This window comes from Rhinoderma darwinii, chromosome 2 (assembly GCF_050947455.1).
Source record: "Rhinoderma darwinii isolate aRhiDar2 chromosome 2, aRhiDar2.hap1, whole genome shotgun sequence".
NCBI classification, from domain to species: domain Eukaryota; kingdom Metazoa; phylum Chordata; class Amphibia; order Anura; family Rhinodermatidae; genus Rhinoderma; species Rhinoderma darwinii.
Genome location: NC_134688.1, coordinates 39275537 through 39296472, shown reverse-complemented (window position 1 = coordinate 39296472; position 20936 = coordinate 39275537). Strand labels below are relative to the sequence as shown.

General features: G+C 43.4%; 1 protein-coding gene across 9 annotated transcripts in view; it reads right to left on the bottom strand.

Moving 5' to 3' along the window:
- The window catches only part of GRIA4 (glutamate ionotropic receptor AMPA type subunit 4), a 315636-nt gene that overhangs the window by 198419 nt on the left and 96281 nt on the right, over positions 1-20936 (bottom strand). For all 9 annotated transcript variants that reach the window (XM_075851546.1, XM_075851547.1, XM_075851550.1 and 6 more), the window contains exon 3: positions 5199-5438. In XM_075851546.1, the coding sequence (XP_075707661.1) occupies positions 5199-5438 (240 nt within the window). The remainder of the gene's footprint in view (positions 1-5198; positions 5439-20936) is intronic.

The window sequence follows — 20936 nt, the reverse complement described above, 5'->3', positions numbered from 1 at the left end:
GCAATTGTTTTCTCGGGACATACTGTACTTTATGTTAGTGAAAAAATTTGGTAGATAAATTCAATAGTTATTTGTGAAAAACTTCTAATTTTAGCAAAAATTGGCATTTTTCTAAATTTAAATGTATTTGCTTGTAAAACAGATAGTAATACCACACAAAATAGTTACTAGTTAACATCCCCCATATGTCTACTTTATGTTTGCATCATTTTTTTTCACGTCCTTTTCTTTTTCTAGGACGTTACAAAGCTTAGAACTTTAGCAGCAATTTCTGATATTTTCAAGAAAATTTCAATAGGCCATTTTTTCAGGGAACAGTTCAGTTCTGAAGTGGCTTTGAGGGCCTTATATATTAGAAAGTCCCCATAAATCACCCCATTTTGAAAACTGCACCCCTCAGGGTATTCAAAACCACTTTCAGAAAGTATTTTAACCCTTTAGGCGTTTCACAGGAATTAAGGAAATGTAGAGGTGAAATTTACAAATTTCATTTTTTTTGCCGAAATTCATTTGTAATAAAAAAAATCTGTAAAAATCAGAAGGTTTTACCAGAGAAACACAACTCAATATTTATTACCCTGATTCTGCAGTTTTTAGAAATATCCTACATGTGGCCCTAGTGTCCTAATGGACTGAAACACCGGCCTCAGAAGCAAAGGAGCACCTAGTGGATTTTGGGGACTAAAATATATTTTAGGCACCATGTCGGGTTTGAAGAGGTCTTGTGGTGCCAAAACAGTGGAAACCCCCCAAATGTGACCCCATTTTGGAAACTACACCTCTCAAAGCATTTTTCTAGGGGTATAGTTAGCATTTTGACACCACAGTTTTTTTGCAGAATTTAGTGGAATTAGTCTGTGAAGATTAAAATCAAATTTTTTTCTTTAGAAACATAGAATTTTTTCATTTTTACAGGGAATAAAGGAGAAAAAGCACCCCAACATTTGTAAAGCAATTTCTCGCAATTACGGCAATACTCCATATGTGGTCATAAACTGATGTTTGGACCCACAGAAGGGCTCAGGAGGGAAGGAGCGCCTTTTGGATTTTGGAGCGCAGATTTTGCTGGATTGGTTTTCAGTGCCATGTAGGGTTTGCAACGCCCCGGAGGGACCAAAACAGTGGAAACCCCCCAAAAGTGTTTTTCTAGGGATATAGTGACCATTTTGACCCCACAGGATCTTTTTTAGAGCTAAGGTGTCCAAAAAAAAAGTGATTTTAGCGCTTAAAATTTTTTATTTCTTGCAGCGTTCACCGTGCGCAATAAATTACGTTTTACTTTATTCTGCTGGTCGGTACGATTACGGCGATACCATATGCATATCGTTTTTTTACGTTTTGCAGCGTTTGCACAATAAAATTGAGTTTCTATAAAATAATTTATTTTATTTATTTTCACCCTATTCTGAGCCGTAACTTTTTTATTTTTTCATCAAAAAAGCTATGGGAGGTCTTGTTTTTTGCAGGACGGGTTGTAGTTTTCATTGGTACTATTTTGGGGTAAATGCGACTTTTTGATTACTTTTTATTCTATATCTTGGGAGGGGTGGTGACCAAATGTCTTATTATAGGAAAACAAAAACTTTTATTTTTACACTTTTATAAAACATTTTTATTAACTTTTTTCACTTTACTTTTTTGTTTATTAACTTTTTTTTTACTTTTTACACTTTATTTTTTTTTTCCTGCAGCTCTGATCGCTGCTAGAATACATAACACTACCTAGGTAGTGTAACGTATTCCAACTGTCAGTGTGACATCACAGTCACTCTAACAGTAAGTCTACGAGGGCCAGCCAGAGGCTGGTCCTCATAGGCTTCCATACATGGCAGACCCGGAGGCCGTTGCCTGGCCTCCGGATGCCAGCAGAAGCATCAGCAACCCACACAATTGCATGGGGGCTGCTGATGTGCTACAAACCTCCTAAATGTGGTGATCGCAATCGAGCACCACATTTATCGGGTTAATTGCCGAAATCAGTGGCGATGAGCCGCTGATCGGCAACACTGGAGTGTCAGCTGTCGCGGACTGCTGATCTCCCAGTTCCCGATGCACACCTTGTCGCTGACAGTGTGCATCAGGAACGACACAGTGACTTCCTGTCACTCTGACAGGAAGCCTATCAGGACTAGCCGAAGGTTGGTCCTGATGGCCTTCCGTCCATGGCAGACCCGGAAGCCATTGCTTGGCTTCCGTTTGCCATACTAACTATCGTCAAACCCCACGATTTCAGACCGGGGTCTGCCATATGCTAGAAACCCCTAAAATTCGGCGATTGCAACCGATTGCCAAGTTTAAGGGGTTAATTCGCCAAAATCAGCGGCAAAGGACCGCTGGCCGGAAAGAGTGGAGTGTCAGCTGTCGGCGACAGCTGACCTCCGGGTTCCCGGTGCACACTGTCGCCGACAGTGTACACCGGGAAAAACTCAGTAACTGTACGTCCTTGTGCGGGAAGTAACCTCCCGCAACGACGTACAGTTACTTACTCGTGCGGGTAGGGGTTAAAGGGGTTGTCCCACAAAAAACATGTAGCCTTTATTCACAGGATAGGGGATACATGTGTTATTTCTGGGGGTCAGACCACTGGAATCCCGAGTGATAAAGAGAACAGGGAACCGAAAGTCCCCCAGAGTGCTCCATGAGAATCTTGGGACTTCCGGGGTCTGTGTCCGGCTTGTGTGTCTGGTAGCCCCATAGAAATGATTGGTGCGCCGGTCACGCATGTTCACTTTCAGTCCCCCATACTCTTATCTCTGGGGGTCCCAGCGGTCGGACCCCCAGTGATCACCCATGTATCCCTTATCCTGTGGATAGGGGATACAATACATGTGTTTTGCGAGACAACCCCTCTAAGGGTATCCAGGACAGGGTCCCCTGTGGACAAAAGAAGAAAAGCGGTGTGTAAATTATTATTATTGTTTTGTTACGTCTGATAGGGTGCCTATTAGTATGGGTCCCAGCAAATAGGTCCCGGCTTTATCTTGTTACATCCCTGTGAATAGCCAACATACTTCTCCTGCTTGAGTGTCTCAGTCTTCCACCCCATTTGATAGACACATTATGGGGAAACATGTGCAAATCACAATCCTACATAACTCCATCGTGTCCATCAGTATGCTTAAAAATGGGGGGGGGGGGGATAGATAGATAGATAGATAGATAGATAGATAGATAGATGCCAACAGTCCCAAATTTGTCAGGACTGTCCCGAATTTACAGAGACGCAGGACGTAGATACAATTGAATACTATGGCAGAACAGGAAACGATCCACTCTCTGCTCTGCCATTCACTAGGCTACAGGCCACATTAGGCCTGCAGTCTATAAGATGCAGAGACAGGATCCCTGCTCATTACGGCACAATGACGTCACTGGATCGCGCAGACCTACACAAGGATACCGTCTCGGTGCCTAGTAGGCTGCAGGACTGAGGACGCTGTGGAGCTCCGTTCTTCGTAGAAAGGGGCTAGGTGAGTATAATTTTTTTTTATTTGTTTGGGTGGTATCCAGGCACTATCTACAGGTGGAGTGTGGCACTATCTACTGGGGGGGCTGTGTGTCACTATCTACAAGGGGCTGTGTGTGGCACTATCTACAGAGGGCACTGTGGCACTACCTAAAGAGGGCACAGTGGCACTATCTACAGGGGGCCGTGAGGCACTATCTAAAAGGGGACATGTGTCACCAACTACAGGGGGCAGTGTGTGACATTATCTACAGGAAGCAGAGTGCGGCAAAATCTAGAGGGAGCAGTGTGTAGCACTATCTACTAGGGGCAGTGCGGGGCACCATCTACAAGGGGCACTAATTGTGTCACTATCTACGCTGGTTTTTACGCTACCAGTAGTGGTCAGCACATATAACCTAGCCCTAGTGATAAAGCGAGACATCACCTGTCTGTGTACCACCAGATAGAGATACTGGCCACTATAGTAGTTGTCAGCCAAACTAAAGCAGACATTTTTGTTTGTCTATTTGTATGCAGAATTCTGGGAGGAAAGCCACGCCTACTAGCCACACCCACCAGATAAGCCACGCACCCAGAAGAGACACCCACCAGATAAGCCACACCCTAAGTGTCCCTGGAAAAAATTACACATGTTGGCAGCTATGAGATAGATAGATAGATAGATAGATAGATAGATAGATAGATAGATAGATAGATAGATAGATAGATAGATAGATAGATAGATAGATAGATAGATAGATAGATAGATAGATGGATGGATGGATGGATAGAAGATAGATAGATAGATAGATAGATAGATAGATAGATAGATAGATAGATAGATAGATAGATAGATAGATAGATAGATGATAGATAGATAGATAGATAGATAGATAGATAGATAGATAGATAGATAGATAGATAGATACTTTCACATTAATGATTGGTGGTGTATATAGCAAAGAGAGTTACTTCATGGCGGACCAACATGTAGGCAGGACAGATGAACTCATTAACTAAAACAACAGGTAATGTACAGGTTATCCACCTATGTTAATATGAATTCATTATTGTTAAAGGGTTTTTCCCATCTACAGGAAATCCCATTAATGTTTGATAAATGGGGGTCCCACCTCTGGGACCTCCACCTATTGGGACCAGAAGGGTATGTTCACACGGCAGCGTCCGTAACGACCGATATTACGGGGCTGTTTCCAGGAGAAAACAGCCCCGTCATTTCAGCCGTAACAGCATGTGCATGCGCTTGAACGCCGCGTCCATTACGGACGTAATTGGCGCTGCTTTTCATTGGAGTCAATGAATAACGGCTCCAATTACGTCCCAAGAAGTGACAGGACACTTCTTTGGCGCGGGCGTCTATTTACGCGCCGTCTTTTGACAGCGACGCGTAAATATACGCCTCGTGTGAACAGACAAACGTCAGCCCATTGCTTTCAATGGGCAGATGTTTGTCAACGCTATCGAGGCGCATTTTCGGACGTAATTGGGGGGTTAATACGCCTGAATTACGTCCGTAAATAGGCCGTGTGAACATACCCGAATTCAACAGGTGAGGTGGCCGCATACAGGTAGAGACTGAATGGAATCTGCTCTTACACCTGGCCTGGCTAAACTAGGTCAGGACAACCACTTCTCCCAGTAGGTGGGGGTCCCAGAGGTAAGACCCTCCCCTATCAGACATTTCTGGCATATCCTGTGGATATTCAATAAAATATATTAGGATACTTACCCCTATCTGTGTCATAGAGAAATACGTAGTGATTCCAACCATAGTGATCCAGCAAACTTAAAAGAGCTCCTCGTAATGATGGTCTCAGTTGGAGGACAAACTGGCTTTCTCCCTCGGTTGGGAAGCTGGGTGTGATGAGAGAGATGTGCAAAGCACTGCAGAATGAGGTCAGGGTGTGTACTGATCTCTTGTCATACAGTCCAAAGATGGCAAACACTCCTCTGGAATACTGAGAGCAAACTGGAAGAAAGCAGACAAAACAATCTATGAGACAATGATACAAAGAAACCATACGAATAAAATACAATACAAAGAGTTATCGAAACTGAGGAAAATAATGCACGTAAGGCTCTGTTCACACTGGTGACTTCTGTTTTCACAGGATCCTTGATAGAGATGACCGATCAATTATGATCTTTTATGGTCTTTAAGACGGATCTATAATGATCTGTTGGATAGATCTATTATGAATCCTTTTTTTTCTAATCATTGCTTTATTATAGATCCGTCAACTCTCATTTTATTTTATTTGAAAGAATAGCCCATCAGGAAAAAGCATCAGAAACCTGACGTAAAAGAACTAATGCAAGTGTGAATACAGCCTTACATATTCTATACCAAATAAAGATCTCAAAGTAAAACAAAACAAACAAAAAAAAAATAATAATTACAGTAAAATACAATCTGTATATTGATAAATTCAGCTCTGCTACATCTGTATTAGGCCTCATGCAGATAGCACAGCCATGTGTACAGAGCCTATACAGTGGCACTCGGAGTACCCATGGTTACATATTACCGATCCGTAGCCAATTACTTACCTCCGTAATATCTGGAACAGGTTTATAGGAAATCAGAGGCCTACAGATGTAGAGTATGGGCAAATAGATTTCTATGGACATTTGTATAGCACAGATCCCCAATACAGCAATGTCTTTAAAGCCATATACAGATGTATCAGAGCTGAATTTATAAACTAAAAGGATTGTATGAGATTAGAAAAAAATGTCTGCCCTATCCAGAAACAGCGCCACTCTTGTTCATGGGTTGTGTATGGTATTGCAGCTCTTCCTCATTTAAGAGAATGAGGCTAAGCTGTAATACTAGATACAACCTATGGACATAAGTGGCGCTGTTTCTGGATAAATAGAAGACCTGTTTTATTCCTGATCCTTTACAACCCTGTATAGTATGTGCTTTATGATCACGCAATAGAAAACGTCAGAGGGAATACAGTGCCGTGGTAAGTGAGGATCTTTGCATTGTGAAGATTTGTTCATTTTTAGGCAATGGTTTTTTCTTATTTGTTTATTATTAGGAAGCAACTATCTTACATGGAGAAAAAAATAGAGAAAAAAAATATATATATATACACTTTTTATTTTTTTGGGGTTTACAGCTATTGTGACTTTTTGACCCACGATCTGTATTCTTTATTGCAGAAATATTCTAAATTATACATCACACCCATGCAGAAGATAATGGCAAGTTGTAGGACAAATACATAATAATACATTACTATAGCTGCCAATAAACCGGCGCAGGTGTGAGCGCGGCTTTTTAGTGCTTTACGTTCTTTCAACTCATAAAACATTAAAGAATTGTATAACCACCAGCTGAGATCTAAATACCAACGTCTTTCTTATTTTAATTAGTCAGGACTACATTTGTGTAGGATATTCCAATTAAAAAGTGACTCTATAAATTATTGCTATTTTCATAAATTAAATATTTGCATGCAGTTTCCCATATCAAAACACTGTCAAAAATAATATGGCCAACACAGCGTATAGTCTTATTATATATACGCCCTTTAGTGGTGCTCCTCTATTAGGCCGAGTGCACAAGTTGCGTAAATACCGGGGTTTTTCCGCCAAGTATTTTGTTGCGGAAAATCTGCAGCATAACGCAATAGCAGCAAAGTGGATGAGATTTGTATAAATCTCATCCACACTCTGCGTACATGAGAAGCGGAAAAAAACGCTCAGAAATTGACCTGTGGTGCGTGTTTGTAATCCGCAGCATGTCAATTGTATTTGCATAATCGCTGCTTTTGTGTTGCAGGTTTTTTCCCATTAAATTCAATGGGGAGGTAAAACCCACAACATTTACGCCTCATACATACAACCTTGTGCGCCGTCCGAGTCCCGTCAGTGATCCGAGGAAAGATAGAACATGTTCTATCTTTTCTCAGATCTGAGACTCGGACCATTTTTCATGGACCCGATTCACCCGCTAAAGTGAATGGGTCCATGAAGACTAGCAGGTGTCACTCGGATGCCGTCAAAAACGGCCTGAGTGGTGCAACGGTCGTGTGCATGAGGCATTAGAAGATGTTCGGTTTTTTTATGACGGAAAAGCTGCGAATCCGTCACAAAAAACGCAGCTCAGAAAACAAAAAAATCTTATACTTACCCAGAATTCTGTGTTTCTTTATCCAGGGGGCCTCCTGGGATGACGTTTCAGCACCACAACCTTTTCTATCTATCTTTTCGCTTGTAATTCTCTGCCACCGCCAGGGCGGATATGCTGTGTACCTTTACGAAACGTATCCGCCCTGTGTGAACATAGCTTTAAAGCGGTTGTCCTATCTGGACAAACTGTTCCCTGCGAACCTATTAGCGCTCAACTGATCGCAGTGAGTCCAACAGCTGAATCCTGCATTTTCCTTCTGCAGCGGCCACTGCAGGGGAAGTGGGGTATTACATGGTGCTCATCCAGATGAATGGATGTTCATGTAATAATACTGTACTTAGTTGCATTAATTCCTCCAGGGTGGCAGATGCTGTTTTCACTTTGGCTAATAGAGGGGGTCATGATGAGTGGGGGATGAGTTGTTTTAAGGGCCCCCTTTGAGTTGTTAAGAATTTTATTTAGCTGTTTATTAAAGAGGATCTGTCACTATAATATGCTTCCCTTATATAGATAGGGACAGGTCTGCTGTACTATTAGCCAAATTGCATAAAAAACACTGTGCTGTTTGGCAAATAGCACCTAAGAGAGTATACAGCAAACTCATAGTCACTGTATTCATGGGTGGAGTGATCCCGCCTCTCCCCGCTCCATTCTTTTTCCCTTACCAGTGACTGCCATAACTTTGAATGTATAAACAGGAGCTGTCATTTATTGGTGAGGGGAGCGGTAGGAGGCGGGGGAGGGCTCCCTCATAAATACAGTAAACATATAACTACTGTATTATATATGTCTACAGTATTCTGTGTCAACTACTATTAGCCAAACAATTGGCCTCATGTTGGATGGTGTTCTGCGTGGAGGCTTCTGTTGGCACACTCCCTCCCTGACCCCCATGGAGTATATTGTCATATATATTGTAGAAAAATATCCATACCATACATTATTTTATTATCAGTACCATACAGTATGGCACTCAAATAACAGCGCCATACTGTAGGTTTGTCAAATAAAAGTGCCATATCTGGGCCAAATATCCTAAATAACTATACTATAGAGTGCTGCTAACACTGTATCCTACTACAGTGATATACTACACAATGTTTAAGTACCAGTGCCAGCAAGTAAATATTATCATATAGTGCTGAAATAATACCAACATACAATGACCAAATAACAGCTCCATAAAATGTCTAAATACTATCATACAATGCCCAGGTAATATATAGTGATCTAATAACAATCCTATACATGACTTAATAGTACTCATATTCAATTAGTATTAAACTTCCTGGGAGTCACATGCCACGGATGCCAGGCAATCGCTGGCGACCCTTCATTAGAGATGGGTTATACGCTCTTTGCGACTGTAGTCATCCTGTTTTTCCAGATTCTTAAATGGGAATCTCCCTAGTCATGCTCTGATACAAATTCCCTATCCTGCACTAGGTAGATTATTCATGAATGTCTTACACCTTTGGAAACCTAGCAGAATAAGAAATAGACATAACTAAGAAACGTCTGAATAGACATTAATGGGCAGGAGAACGTTTCCAGCTTGAATGTTCAGTGCCAACTGTCGTGTGTGGCAGAGGAGGGAAAATGGTCCAAGCCGTTCTTAATTGTTTGGGCCCCTCAAGTCTTGTGAACGATCTCTACATTTGTGCTTTCCCATTTTAATATTACATTATTACACAATGGTCTTTCTGTGAAAAAAATGAAAAACTAGCCCTAGGGTGACAGGTCCCCTTTAAAAATGAAGTTCCATGACCCTATAAAGGTACGTACAAGATATAAGTCTATGAACTATCCGAGCGTTACATATAAAAAGCACGTAAGTGAGACGTCTACATAAGATATGACCCTGGGAGAGTCACTTATTAGAAGACTGAGTACATGGAGACAATTAGGATATTCCTCTGATAATTCAGAATATCTGGTAATCTCCCACCTATCAGGTCCCACTAATGGTGTTTAAAAAGAATTTCAGTTCTGGGGGCGGAGCTTGCCGCTGACTGAGATGGCGGTGTAAGACAAGTTCTCCTGCATACCGAGTAGCTAAGAAGCGGCTCACAGCGACAGATCGCCTTGAAAAGAAGCGGAATCACGAGAGTTCCACTCCTTAAACTTCCTAGCACCGGGGAGCAACATGACTAAGAGGAGGGGAGCAAAGGTAGAGCTGAAAAAGCTCCCGGACTACTTCCCAGCGACGGACCGAATCCAAGATGGCGCCGGCTCGCCTCATGAGAGGGAGGACACGCGTCCCTGTGCCTCAACAACGGCTAACCCAGGTCAGTCAGCAGAAAGGGACATATCTAACCAGGGGAGCACAGAGGATGTGGGCAACGCGGCCAAACGGGGGGCGACTCGTTCAGCACCCTCCCCGCCTAACAGCATGAACCCGAGGCAGGAGAAAGCACAGTCCCCTGCTCCATTAACGGCCTGCGTGGGCGGCCTTACAGCAACTAATGTTCCTGAAATGGCGGCCATCTCAGACGATGCACCCCTTACTACTGCTATCATGAAGGGGTTAATACAGTCGTTGCAAAGCTCAATATCGGAGACATTACATAAAATGATGTCACAGATTCAAACGTCGGTGGATGACCTGGGGTGCCGCACCGACCACATTGAACGCAAAATGGGTGATTATGCTGCAGCCCATAACACGCTTATAGATGCTCACTCTGCCCTTAAAGACGAAGTGGTATGGCTGAAGTCCAAACTAATGGATCAGGAAGATAGATCCAGACGTAATAACTTGAAGGTACGGGGGGTCCCAGAGACCGTCTCCCCTGGGGACTTGCAGAATTATCTACAGGACATGTTTAAAGCTTTGTCTCCTACGATAGCTCCTCTAGACCTGACTCTAGATAGAACACACAGGATCCCTAAATCCCGCTCAGCTCCTATTGATTCTCCAAGAGATGTATTAACAAGAGTACATTTTTATCAATCTAAAGACCGCATCCTTCAAGAGTCCAGAAGATTGGGAAAACTTCCTGAACCCTACACCCAAGTCTCGATTTTTCCGGATCTATCTGCTTCTACGTTGATGCTTCGCAAGCAATTCCAACCAATCACAGTCATTCTCAGGGAGCACAATTTCAAGTATAAATGGGGATTCCCGGTCAAGTTGATCGCCAATAAGAATGGTTCTACTCATGTGATATCGTCCCCTTCGGATGGAGTATCGCTGCTGCGACAATGGAATATTCCGACCACTAACTTGGCGGCCGTCCCTTCAAGAGCATCTCCACGCCGTATTCCACCCGAGTGGGAAACGAATTAAGGACACCCTACGGACGGACTCTCAAAGGTGACTGTCTGATCATAAACGCGCGATATATGCTGCCTTGATGCCTTTTTCTCTCCCCCCATGGAGGTTCTTTCGGCGCAGTGTAGGCACCATGTGTTTCTCATTTATGCTTTAATGCTTTTGGTTTTTATGTTTAACGTTGCCAGGTTTTGTCCATCCAGATGTCTTGCTTGGATCACCCGCAGCCAGCGGGCGACAACCAGGTATTTAGCTATCACTAACGCACCTTCAGATTTAACACTATGCCGGTTACAATATCCTCCTTGAATGTTAAAGGGCTTAACAGCCCTTTCAAGCGCCAAATGATGTGGAAAGAGGCGCTAAACTTGAAATGTGAGGTTTTCTTTGCACAAGAAACTCATTTCTCGCAACTCAACCCCCCTAAATGCACACACTCTAAATTTGCGCATGTTTATCAGGCGAATAGCTCCAAGAAAACCAAAGGAGTCCTTACGGCAATTAAGGAATCGGTGGTTTTTAAAGAGCACGAGGTGATCTTAGATCCCCAGGGCAGATTTTTGATCCTCATTTATGATATTAATCATATTACGTATACTTTGGTTAATCTATATCTCCCGAACTCTCATCAACTCAGGGCATTCCATAAAATCCTCCGTAAAGTTCGGAAAGTGGAAAAGGGTTTACTAATTATTGGCGGCGATTTTAATGAGGTAATGCACCCTATAATTGACTCCTCGAACGCACTTAGGCCACGCTCCCAATTACACCACACGATACATGGGGAGGAGCTGTATGACATTTGGCGATGTCAGCATGGAAACGAACGTGACTTTACGTATTTCTCAGCACCCCACAGGGTGTATTCTAGAATTGACATGTTCCTGGTATGTAAAAGAAGCCTGCGATATATGTCTACATCGTTGATTGGAGATATATCGTGGTCTGACCATGCTCCGATTACTTTGGTGGTTTCGGATACGTCCCCCTCCCCTCCCTTTTCTTCTTGGAAATTGAACGATCTGGTCCTAGATCACCCAATGACTGAGGAACTTATGAATAACCACCTCAATTTATACTTTGAGGTGAACTCTCCCTCCTCCGAGAATAGTTTCTCCCTATGGAACGCGCATAAGGCGTATATGAGGGGAATGGGGATTCAGGCCGCGTCTAGATTAAAAAAGCATCGGGAAAAAACGACTGCTGACATTCTCTCCCAATTACATAGTTTAGAATCCCTCAATAAAAAACAGGTAACTCCGGACACTTCCCTCCGCATCAAAGCTCTTAGAGGGCAACTCCAGAGTGTGCTTACGTCAAGATATTTGACATTGGCAAAGTCCATGCAGCTGGGGTTTTACATTCAAGGGAATAGACCGGGAGCCTTACTAGCCAAAATGATCAAAAAGCGTAATGCTAAACAAAGAACTGCGCACCTATTAGATCGACAGGGGGGCCACATCACTCACCCTCAGGAGATAAGTGAACAATTCAGGAACTATTATTATAGTCTGTATAATCTGAAAGAGGATCAATCGACGCATCAGCCTTCCCCGGAGGATATAAATAACTTCTTGGGCGGCCTGAATCTCCCTTCCCTCTCAGAAACCGATGGTACGGCCCTGAAAGCGCCTTTTACAGAATTGGAGCTCTCCCGAGCCATTAAAAGTTTGCCGCAGCACAAGGCACCGGGCCCTGATAATTATTATTATAAAAAATTTACGAAGGTGTTGTCCCCACACATGGTGGGGGTGTTCAACAAGGCGGCGGCAGTCGGCTCCTTCCCAGAGGAGATGCTGTCCGCTACTATAGTCACACTCCCAAAACCTGGGAAGTCTCCGGACTCCCCGGCAAACTTCCGTCCCATTTCACTTTTGAATGTGGACATTAAACTTTATGCCAAAGTAATATCTAATAGATTGATTAATCTGCTCCCTACCATTATACATGAAGACCCAGTGGGATTTGTTGCAGGTAGGCAGGCACCTGATGGCACAAGGCGATATGTTAATCTGATAGACTGGGCTGTAAAACGACGAGTGCCTTCTGTGCTCCTTGCTCTGGACGCGGAGAAGGCATTCGACAGGGTTCACTGGGGATACCTGGAAGCGATCCTTATCAAATTCGGATTTACAGGATGGATTAAATCTGCGATCCTAGCGTTATATTCTAACCCTTCCGCCCGATTCTTGGCATCAGGCTTCTTTTCCACGCCATTCCCCATTACTAATGGTACTCGACAGGGATGCCCACTCTCCCCCCTGATATTTGCTTTAGTAATGGAGCCATTAGCGGCGGCAATCCGGCAAAACACTGATATTCAGGGAATTCAAGTTGGTCACACCCTGCATAAAATAGGGCTATATGCGGATGATGTGATTCTCTCCTTAACAAATCCGCTAGCATCTCTGACAGAAGCTCAAAAGATGCTAGACAAATTTGGGGAGGTGTCATACTATAAGGTTAACTGCAACAAGTCCCACTTGCTGAATGTGGGTCTCCCTTTACATGTCCAAGCCTCCATACGAAGTACATTTCCCTTTCAATGGAATCCCCTTAAAATTTCGTATCTCGGCATTTCTCTTACCAAGTCCACTAATCTCCTTTTTAAGCACAACTTTAGCCCATTATTGCAAACCATTCCTCAACAATTGGCATCATACTCCCATGTCAGCACGTCCTGGGCGGGCAGAATCGCGGTCATTAAAATGATGATCATTCCCATAATCTTGAATCAATTTCGTACGGTGATTATACCCCTTCCTAACTCGTATTTGAGAGAGCTCCAGAGATTGCTGAATAATTTTATATGGGTGCACAAAAAACCACGAATCAGGATGCACACGATGTACAGACACTGGAGGAAGGGGGGGATGGGGGTGCCGGATGTCCAGAGATACTACCGAGCGGTTATTCTTGATCAGCTAAAATTTTGGTGTACGTCTACGCCCTCAAAACAATGGGCCCAAATAGAGCATACCATAATAGAGCAACCTCTTTTATCACTCCTGAGGGTAAACCCCAAGGTAAACATTAAGCCTTCCGGGGTAATGTCCCCGCCTATCTCAGCTTCACTTAAAGCTTGGAAACACTACTCAACATATCTCCCCTCATCGGCTCTTACACCTATAAAAAATTTACCTTTGAAATTCCTGACCTCGGAGCTCCCGGGGGTGTCTCTGGACAATTGGATATCATCTGGAGTCTCCCACATACACAAGCTGTTCACGGGTAGCACTCTGCGGGCGTTCTCTGACCTGGTGTCGGAGTACTCTATCCCGAATAGGGATTTTTATAAGTATCTATGTATCAGGCATCTCTTTACCTCTCTGAATGTTAATGTGCCCTTATTCCCTTCTGTGGCCCAAAATTATTATTTCGGTCCTGTAAATCAAAAGAAGAGTATTTATATGTGTTATGAAGATTTGTGTGCCCGCCTTCTTTCCAGCAGGCCTCCTTACTGTGAAAAATGGGAGGGAGAATTACGCTCATCCTTCACATTGAGGGAATGGGGTTCGGCCTTCACGTGGACTAGGAAAATATCTAAAGGGGTAAAACATTGGGAATCGTCTCAAAAACGACTACTACGATGGTATATGACTCCTTCACAGATTGTGAGATCGGATCCTGCTTACTCGGAGGCGTGCTGGAGAGGATGTGGGTGCAGGGGTTCATACTTCCATATGTGGTGGCAATGCCCTGAGGTTCACACATTTTGGGTTAAGGTATTTGCAATGATTTCCCAAGTGTCTTCCTGCATAGTAGAACCAAGTCCGGCTATGGCATTATGTTTTCTCGACATGTCAGAGATCCCAGCGGTATCCAGGACGGTGTCTAGCCACATTATTATAGCGGCTCGTTTGTTGATTGCTAGAGCATGGAAATGTAGTGACACTATTTCCAGTCCTGAACTTGTCAACCTAGTGAATGTTTCATTCACGATGGAACGCATGCATGCGTTACGAACACATCAGTTGCCAAAAATTTTAAGGCTATGGGAGCCATGGCAGACTTATCTGGCTTCCTCAATCCCGGGCTCCAATTCAGGAGCATCTATATGTCCCATAGTTTGACCCTGTCGAAAGCAGACACTTGGGACTTCATAGGAGACCTAGAATTCCGCGGAAGGGAAAGGCCTGGCCACGGCCTGAGGCTCGGATACCAGAGCACGAGTAATGCCAGCCGGTATTGTGTATGGCTTTTCTACCTCATCCATAGGCATGTAACTAAGCCAAGACATGTTTAGTTCTGGATGGACGATGTTTGTTTGTTGTTCGTTTTTGTTCCTCTGGTTTTGATTATCTTAATTGCTGTAACTTATTTTTCTTTTCTATGAATAATGCACTGATACGCACTGTAACTGCCCGGGCTTTATGTCTCTATGTAAAGATTGTGACAAGAGTTGTTCATTGGGAATACCCTGTGTTATGTATACATTTTGTCATTGATAACCTGTTTAGAGATATATTGCCGTATGCATTGTCTTTGTATTACCTGAAAAAAAACGTAATAAAAATTCGATGTTGAAAAAAAAAAAAGAATTTCAGTTCTTTCTTTTTATTTTCCATCTATCTCATATCTATCTATCTATCTATCTATCTATCTATCTATCTATCTATCTATCTATCTATCTATCTATCTATCTATCTATCTATCTCTCTCTCTCTCTCTCTCTCTCTATCTATCTATCTATCTATCTATCTATCTATCTATCTATCTAATCTCATTATCTATCTATCTATCTATCTATCTATCTATCTATCTATCTATCTATCTATCTATCTATCTATCTATCTATCTATCTATCTATCTGTCTATCTATCTATCTATCTGCCTCTATCTATCTATCTATCTATCTATCTATCTATCTATCTATCTATCTATCTATCTATCTATCTATCTATCTATCTATCTATCTATCTATCTATCTATCTATCTATCTATCTATCTATCTGTCTATCTAATCTCATTATCTATCTATCTATCTATCTATCTATCTATCTATCTATCTATCTATCTATCTATCTATCTATCTATCTATCTATCTATCTATCTATCTATCTATCTATCTATCTATCTATCTATCTATCTATCTATCTGCCTCTATCTATCTATCTATCTATCTATCTATCTATCTATCTATCTATCTATCTATCTATCATCTATCTATCTATCTATCTATCTATCTATCTATCTATCTATCTATCTATCTATCTATCTATCTATCTATCTATCTATCTATCTATCTATCTATTCAATTCAAAGAAGCTTTATTGGCAGGACCAAATACATATTAGCATTGCCAAAGCAAGTAAGAAGTAAGGGAATGAGGGATAGGGACTGAGGGATTGGGGGATAGGGACACATCTAGGGTCAGGGTTATACAAGTCCATGGCATATCATGTCTCTCTCAGTCTATGGCATGCAGTGACATATTGTGCCGCTATGCCCACTGTATTTTCCTCTTCACCCAGCAGGATGTAGAGTTTCTCTTCCTCTTTCATGGAGCTGAAGTCCGGTAAGAGATCAGAGAGTCTCCTGAAGTGAGTGTCCCTCACTGCTGAGTATTTGGAGCAGTGCAGCAGGAAGTGGGCCTCATCCTCCACGGCCTCCTGGTCGCACTGTTGGCACAGTCGGCTCTCCCTGGGCTTGTAGTTTTGTCTGTGGCGCCCGGATTCGATGAGCAGGTTGTGGGCGCTCAGTCTGTAGCGGCTCAGGATCTGTCTGTCTCTGGGGTTTGGCAGTTTCTCCAGATATGGCGCCAGTATATATTCCCGCTGTAGACTCTGGTATATTGTCAGTTTCTGGGATGTCTTTATGTCGTTCCTCCAGTCACTGATATACTCCTCTTGGCCTTTGTTTATTGTCTCCTTGATTTCGGCTTTTGTGAGGCCACGCTAAGTGACATTTTCTTCAGGCCGGGTCAGGGTGAGTTGTTCTGGGGGGCCTGGTTTACCTGGGACCCCTTGGTGTAGCAGGGCTTTATGGTGATAGGAACTTTGCCTGCTGCTGTGTAGATGGGCCCAGAATGATAGCGCCCTCTTCTGGATTGTGCGGTGTAGTGGGAATCTGCCCAGTTCTGCCCGACAGGCACTATTTGTGGTACTCCGATGGACTTGGAGAAGGTGTTTACAGAATTCTAGGTGGAAAATTTCTGTTGGGCTCGAATCCCACCTTGACCAGTCTGGGTATGTGTCCGGACCCCAGACTTCATTGGCATACAGGAGGATTGGGGAGATGATGGAGTCAAAGATCTTAAGCCAGACCATCACTGGTGGTTTGGGATGATAGAGTTTTCTTCTAATGGCATAGAAGGTTTTGCACGCCTTGTCTTTCAGCATCTCTGTGGCTTGTTTAAAGCTTCCTGATTGGTTGAATTCTAGGCCCAGATAAATGTACCTGTCGGTCGCTGTGATTGTGGCGTTATTTAGTGTGAAGGTCGGGTGCCTGGGGGATTTTGAGTTTCTCTTCTGGAACACCATGATGTTGGTTTTCTTTGCATTGATGGGTAGTGCCCACGTGGAGCTGAATTTTTCTAGGATTTGCAGGTTGTCTTGGAGACCTTTCTCGGTTGGTGATAGCAGCAGAAGGTCATCTGCATACAACAGAAATTTCACCTGGGTGTCATGGAGGGTGAGACCTGGTGCTGAGGAGGATTCCAGAGCTGTGGCCAGTTCATTGATGTAGATGTTGAAGAGCGTTGGACTGAGGCTGCAGCCTTGTCTGACTCCTCGGCTCTGCTGGAAATCAGCCGTTCTTCTCCCGTTCACCTTCACGCTGCATCTGTTCTCTGTGTAGGAGCTTCTGATGACGTCATAGGTTTTACCTCCTATTCCGCTCTCCAGCAGTTTCAGGAATAGGCCCGGGTGCCACACTGAGTCGAAGGCCTTCTTAAAGTCCACAAAACAGGCGTAAATCTTCCCATGCTTTGTATTGTGGACGTGGCTCTTGATGAGGCTGCGCAGGGTGAAGATGTGGTCAGTGGTGCTGTGGTTTGGCATGACCCCAGCTTGGCTTTGGTGGAGGACATTGTGCTGGGTGAGGAAGCTGGGGATTCTCTTATTCAGGATGCTGCTGAACAGTTTCCCCAGGTTGCTGCTGACACATATCCCTCGGTAGTTGGCCGGGTTGTACCTGTCCCCACTCTTGTGGATTGGTGTTATAAGGCCTTGGTTCCAGATTTGAGGAAAGTAGCCGGCATTCAGCACCATATTAAATAGTTTTACTATTGCGGCCTGTATTTCTGGCGGGCTGTGTATTATCATTTCTGGTGAAATTCCGTCTAGACCGCTGGATTTTTTACACCTTATGTCTGAGGTTCTCTGTATTACTTCTTGCAGTGTTATTGGTGCGTCCAGGGGGTTTTGAGAATCTTTAAGTGTTTCCTCCATCGCCTTCAATTTTGATATTATTTGTTTTTGTTCTTGGCTTTGTTCGTCTTTCGGGATATCTTTGTAGAGGTCTCTGAAATATTGGAGCCAGATCTTGCCATTTTGGATATGAAGGTTGTTTTTCTTGCAATTTTTGCCCATGTCTTTCCATAATTCCCAGAACGAGTTGTCATGGAGGGCATCTTGGAGTTGGGCAAGTTTGGTGGAGATGTGACTTTGTTTTTTCTTTCGGAGGATGGTCTTGTATTGCCTCTGTATGTTGCTGTAGGCCTCCTTCAAACCGGTGTTGTTTGGGTCTCGGTGCTTCTTATTTGAGGCATTTCTTAGGGTCTTCCGTACTTCTTTGCACTCGCGGTCAAACCAACCGTTAGGATGTATTTCTTGTGGCCTCTTGTAGTCACATCTTTTCAGGTCAGACTTCTCTGCCATGGTATAAAATATATTATTGAGGTCATTTACGGCCTGATTTATCCCTCCTGGGCTTGTCTCATACACCTTGTTGTAGAGGTTGTGAAGCATCTCCTGCACTTCTGGTCTGTTGATTGTCTCTTTTTATTTTGTAGTTGACGTTTTGACTGTCTATCTATCTATCTATCTATCTATCTATCTATCTATCTATCTATCTATCTATCTATCTATCTATCTATCATCTATCTATCTATCTATCATCTATCTATCTATCTATCTATCTATCTATCTATCTATCTATCTATCTATCTATCTATCTATCTATCTATCTATCTATCTATCTATCTATCTAATCTCATTATCTATCTATCTATCTATCTATCTATCTATCTATCTATCTATCTATCTATCTATCTATCTATCTATCTATCTATCTATCTATCTTTCTATCTATCTATCTATCTATCTATCTATCTATCTATCTATCTATCTATCTATCTATCTATCTATCTATCTATCTATCTATCTATCATCTATCTATCTATCTATCTATCTATCTATCTATCTATCTATCTATCTATCTATCTATCTATCTATTCAATTCAAAGAAGCTTTATTGGCAGGACCAAATACATATTAGCATTGCCAAAGCAAGTAAGAAGTAAGGGAATGAGGGATAGGGACTGAGGGATTGGGGGATAGGGACACATCTAGGGTCAGGGTTATACAAGTCCATGGCATATCATGTCTCTCTCAGTCTATGGCATGCAGTGACATATTGTGCCGCTATGCCCACTGTATTTTCCTCTTCACCCAGCAGGATGTAGAGTTTCTCTTCCTCTTTCATGGAGCTGAAGTCCGGTAAAAGATCAGAGAGTCTCCTGAAGTGAGTGTCCCTCACTGCTGAGTATTTGGAGCAGTGCAGCAGGAAGTGGGCCTCATCCTCCACGGCCTCCTGGTCGCACTGTTGGCACAGTCGGCTCTCCCTGGGCTTGTAGTTTTGTCTGTGGCGCCCGGATTCGATGAGCAGGTTGTGGGCGCTCAGTCTGTAGCGGCTCAGGATCTGTCTGTCTCTGGGGTTTGGCAGTTTCTCCAGCTATGGCGCCAGTATATATTCCCGCTGTAGACTCTGGTATATTGTCAGTTTCTGGGATGTCTTTGTCGTTCCTCCAGTCACTGATATACTCCTCTTGGCCTTTGTTTATTGTCTCCTTGATTTCGGCTTTTGTGAGGCCACGCTAAGTGACATTTTCTTCAGGCCGGGTCAGGGTGAGTTGTTCTGGGGGGCCTGGTTTACCTGGGACCCCTTGGTGTAGCAGGGCTTTATGGTGATAGGAACTTTGCCTGCTGCTGTGTAGATGGGCCCAGAATGATAGCGCCCTCTTCTGGATTGTGCGGTGTAGTGGGAATCTGCCCAGTTCTGCCCGACAGGCACTATTTGTGGTACTCCGATGGACTTGGAGAAGGTGTTTACAGAATTCTAGGTGGAAAATTTCTGTTGGGCTCGAATCCCACCTTGACCAGTCTGGGTATGTGTCCGGACCCCAGACTTCATTGGCATACAGGAGGATTGGGGAGATGATGGAGTCAAAGATCTTAAGCCAGACCATCACTGGTGGTTTGGGATGATAGAGTTTTCTTCTAATGGCATAGAAGGTTTTGCACGCCTTGTCTTTCAGCATCTCTGTGGCTTGTTTAAAGCTTCCTGATTGGTTGAATTCTAGGCCCAGATAAATGTACCTGTCGGTCGCTGTGATTGTGGCGTTATTTAGTGTGAAGGTCGGGTGCCTGGGGGATTTTGAGTTTCTCTTCTGGAACACCATGATGTTGGTTTTCTTTGCATTGATGGGTAGTGCCCACGTGGAGCTGAATTTTTCTAGGATTTGCAGGTTGTCTTGGAGACCTTTCTCGGTTGGTGATAGCAGCAGAAGGTCATCTGCATACAACAGAAATTTCACCTGGGTGTCATGGAGGGTGAGACCTGGTGCTGAGGAGGATTCCAGAGCTGTGGCCAGTTCATTGATGTAGATGTTGAAGAGCGTTGGACTGAGGCTGCAGCCTTGTCTGACTCCTCGGCTCTGCTGGAAATCAGCCATTCTTCTCCCGTTCACCTTCACGCTGCATCTGTTCTCTGTGTAGGAGCTTCTGATGACGTCATAGGTTTTACCTCCTATTCCGCTCTCCAGCAGTTTCAGGAATAGGCCCGGGTGCCACACTGAGTCGAAGGCCTTCTTAAAGTCCACAAAACAG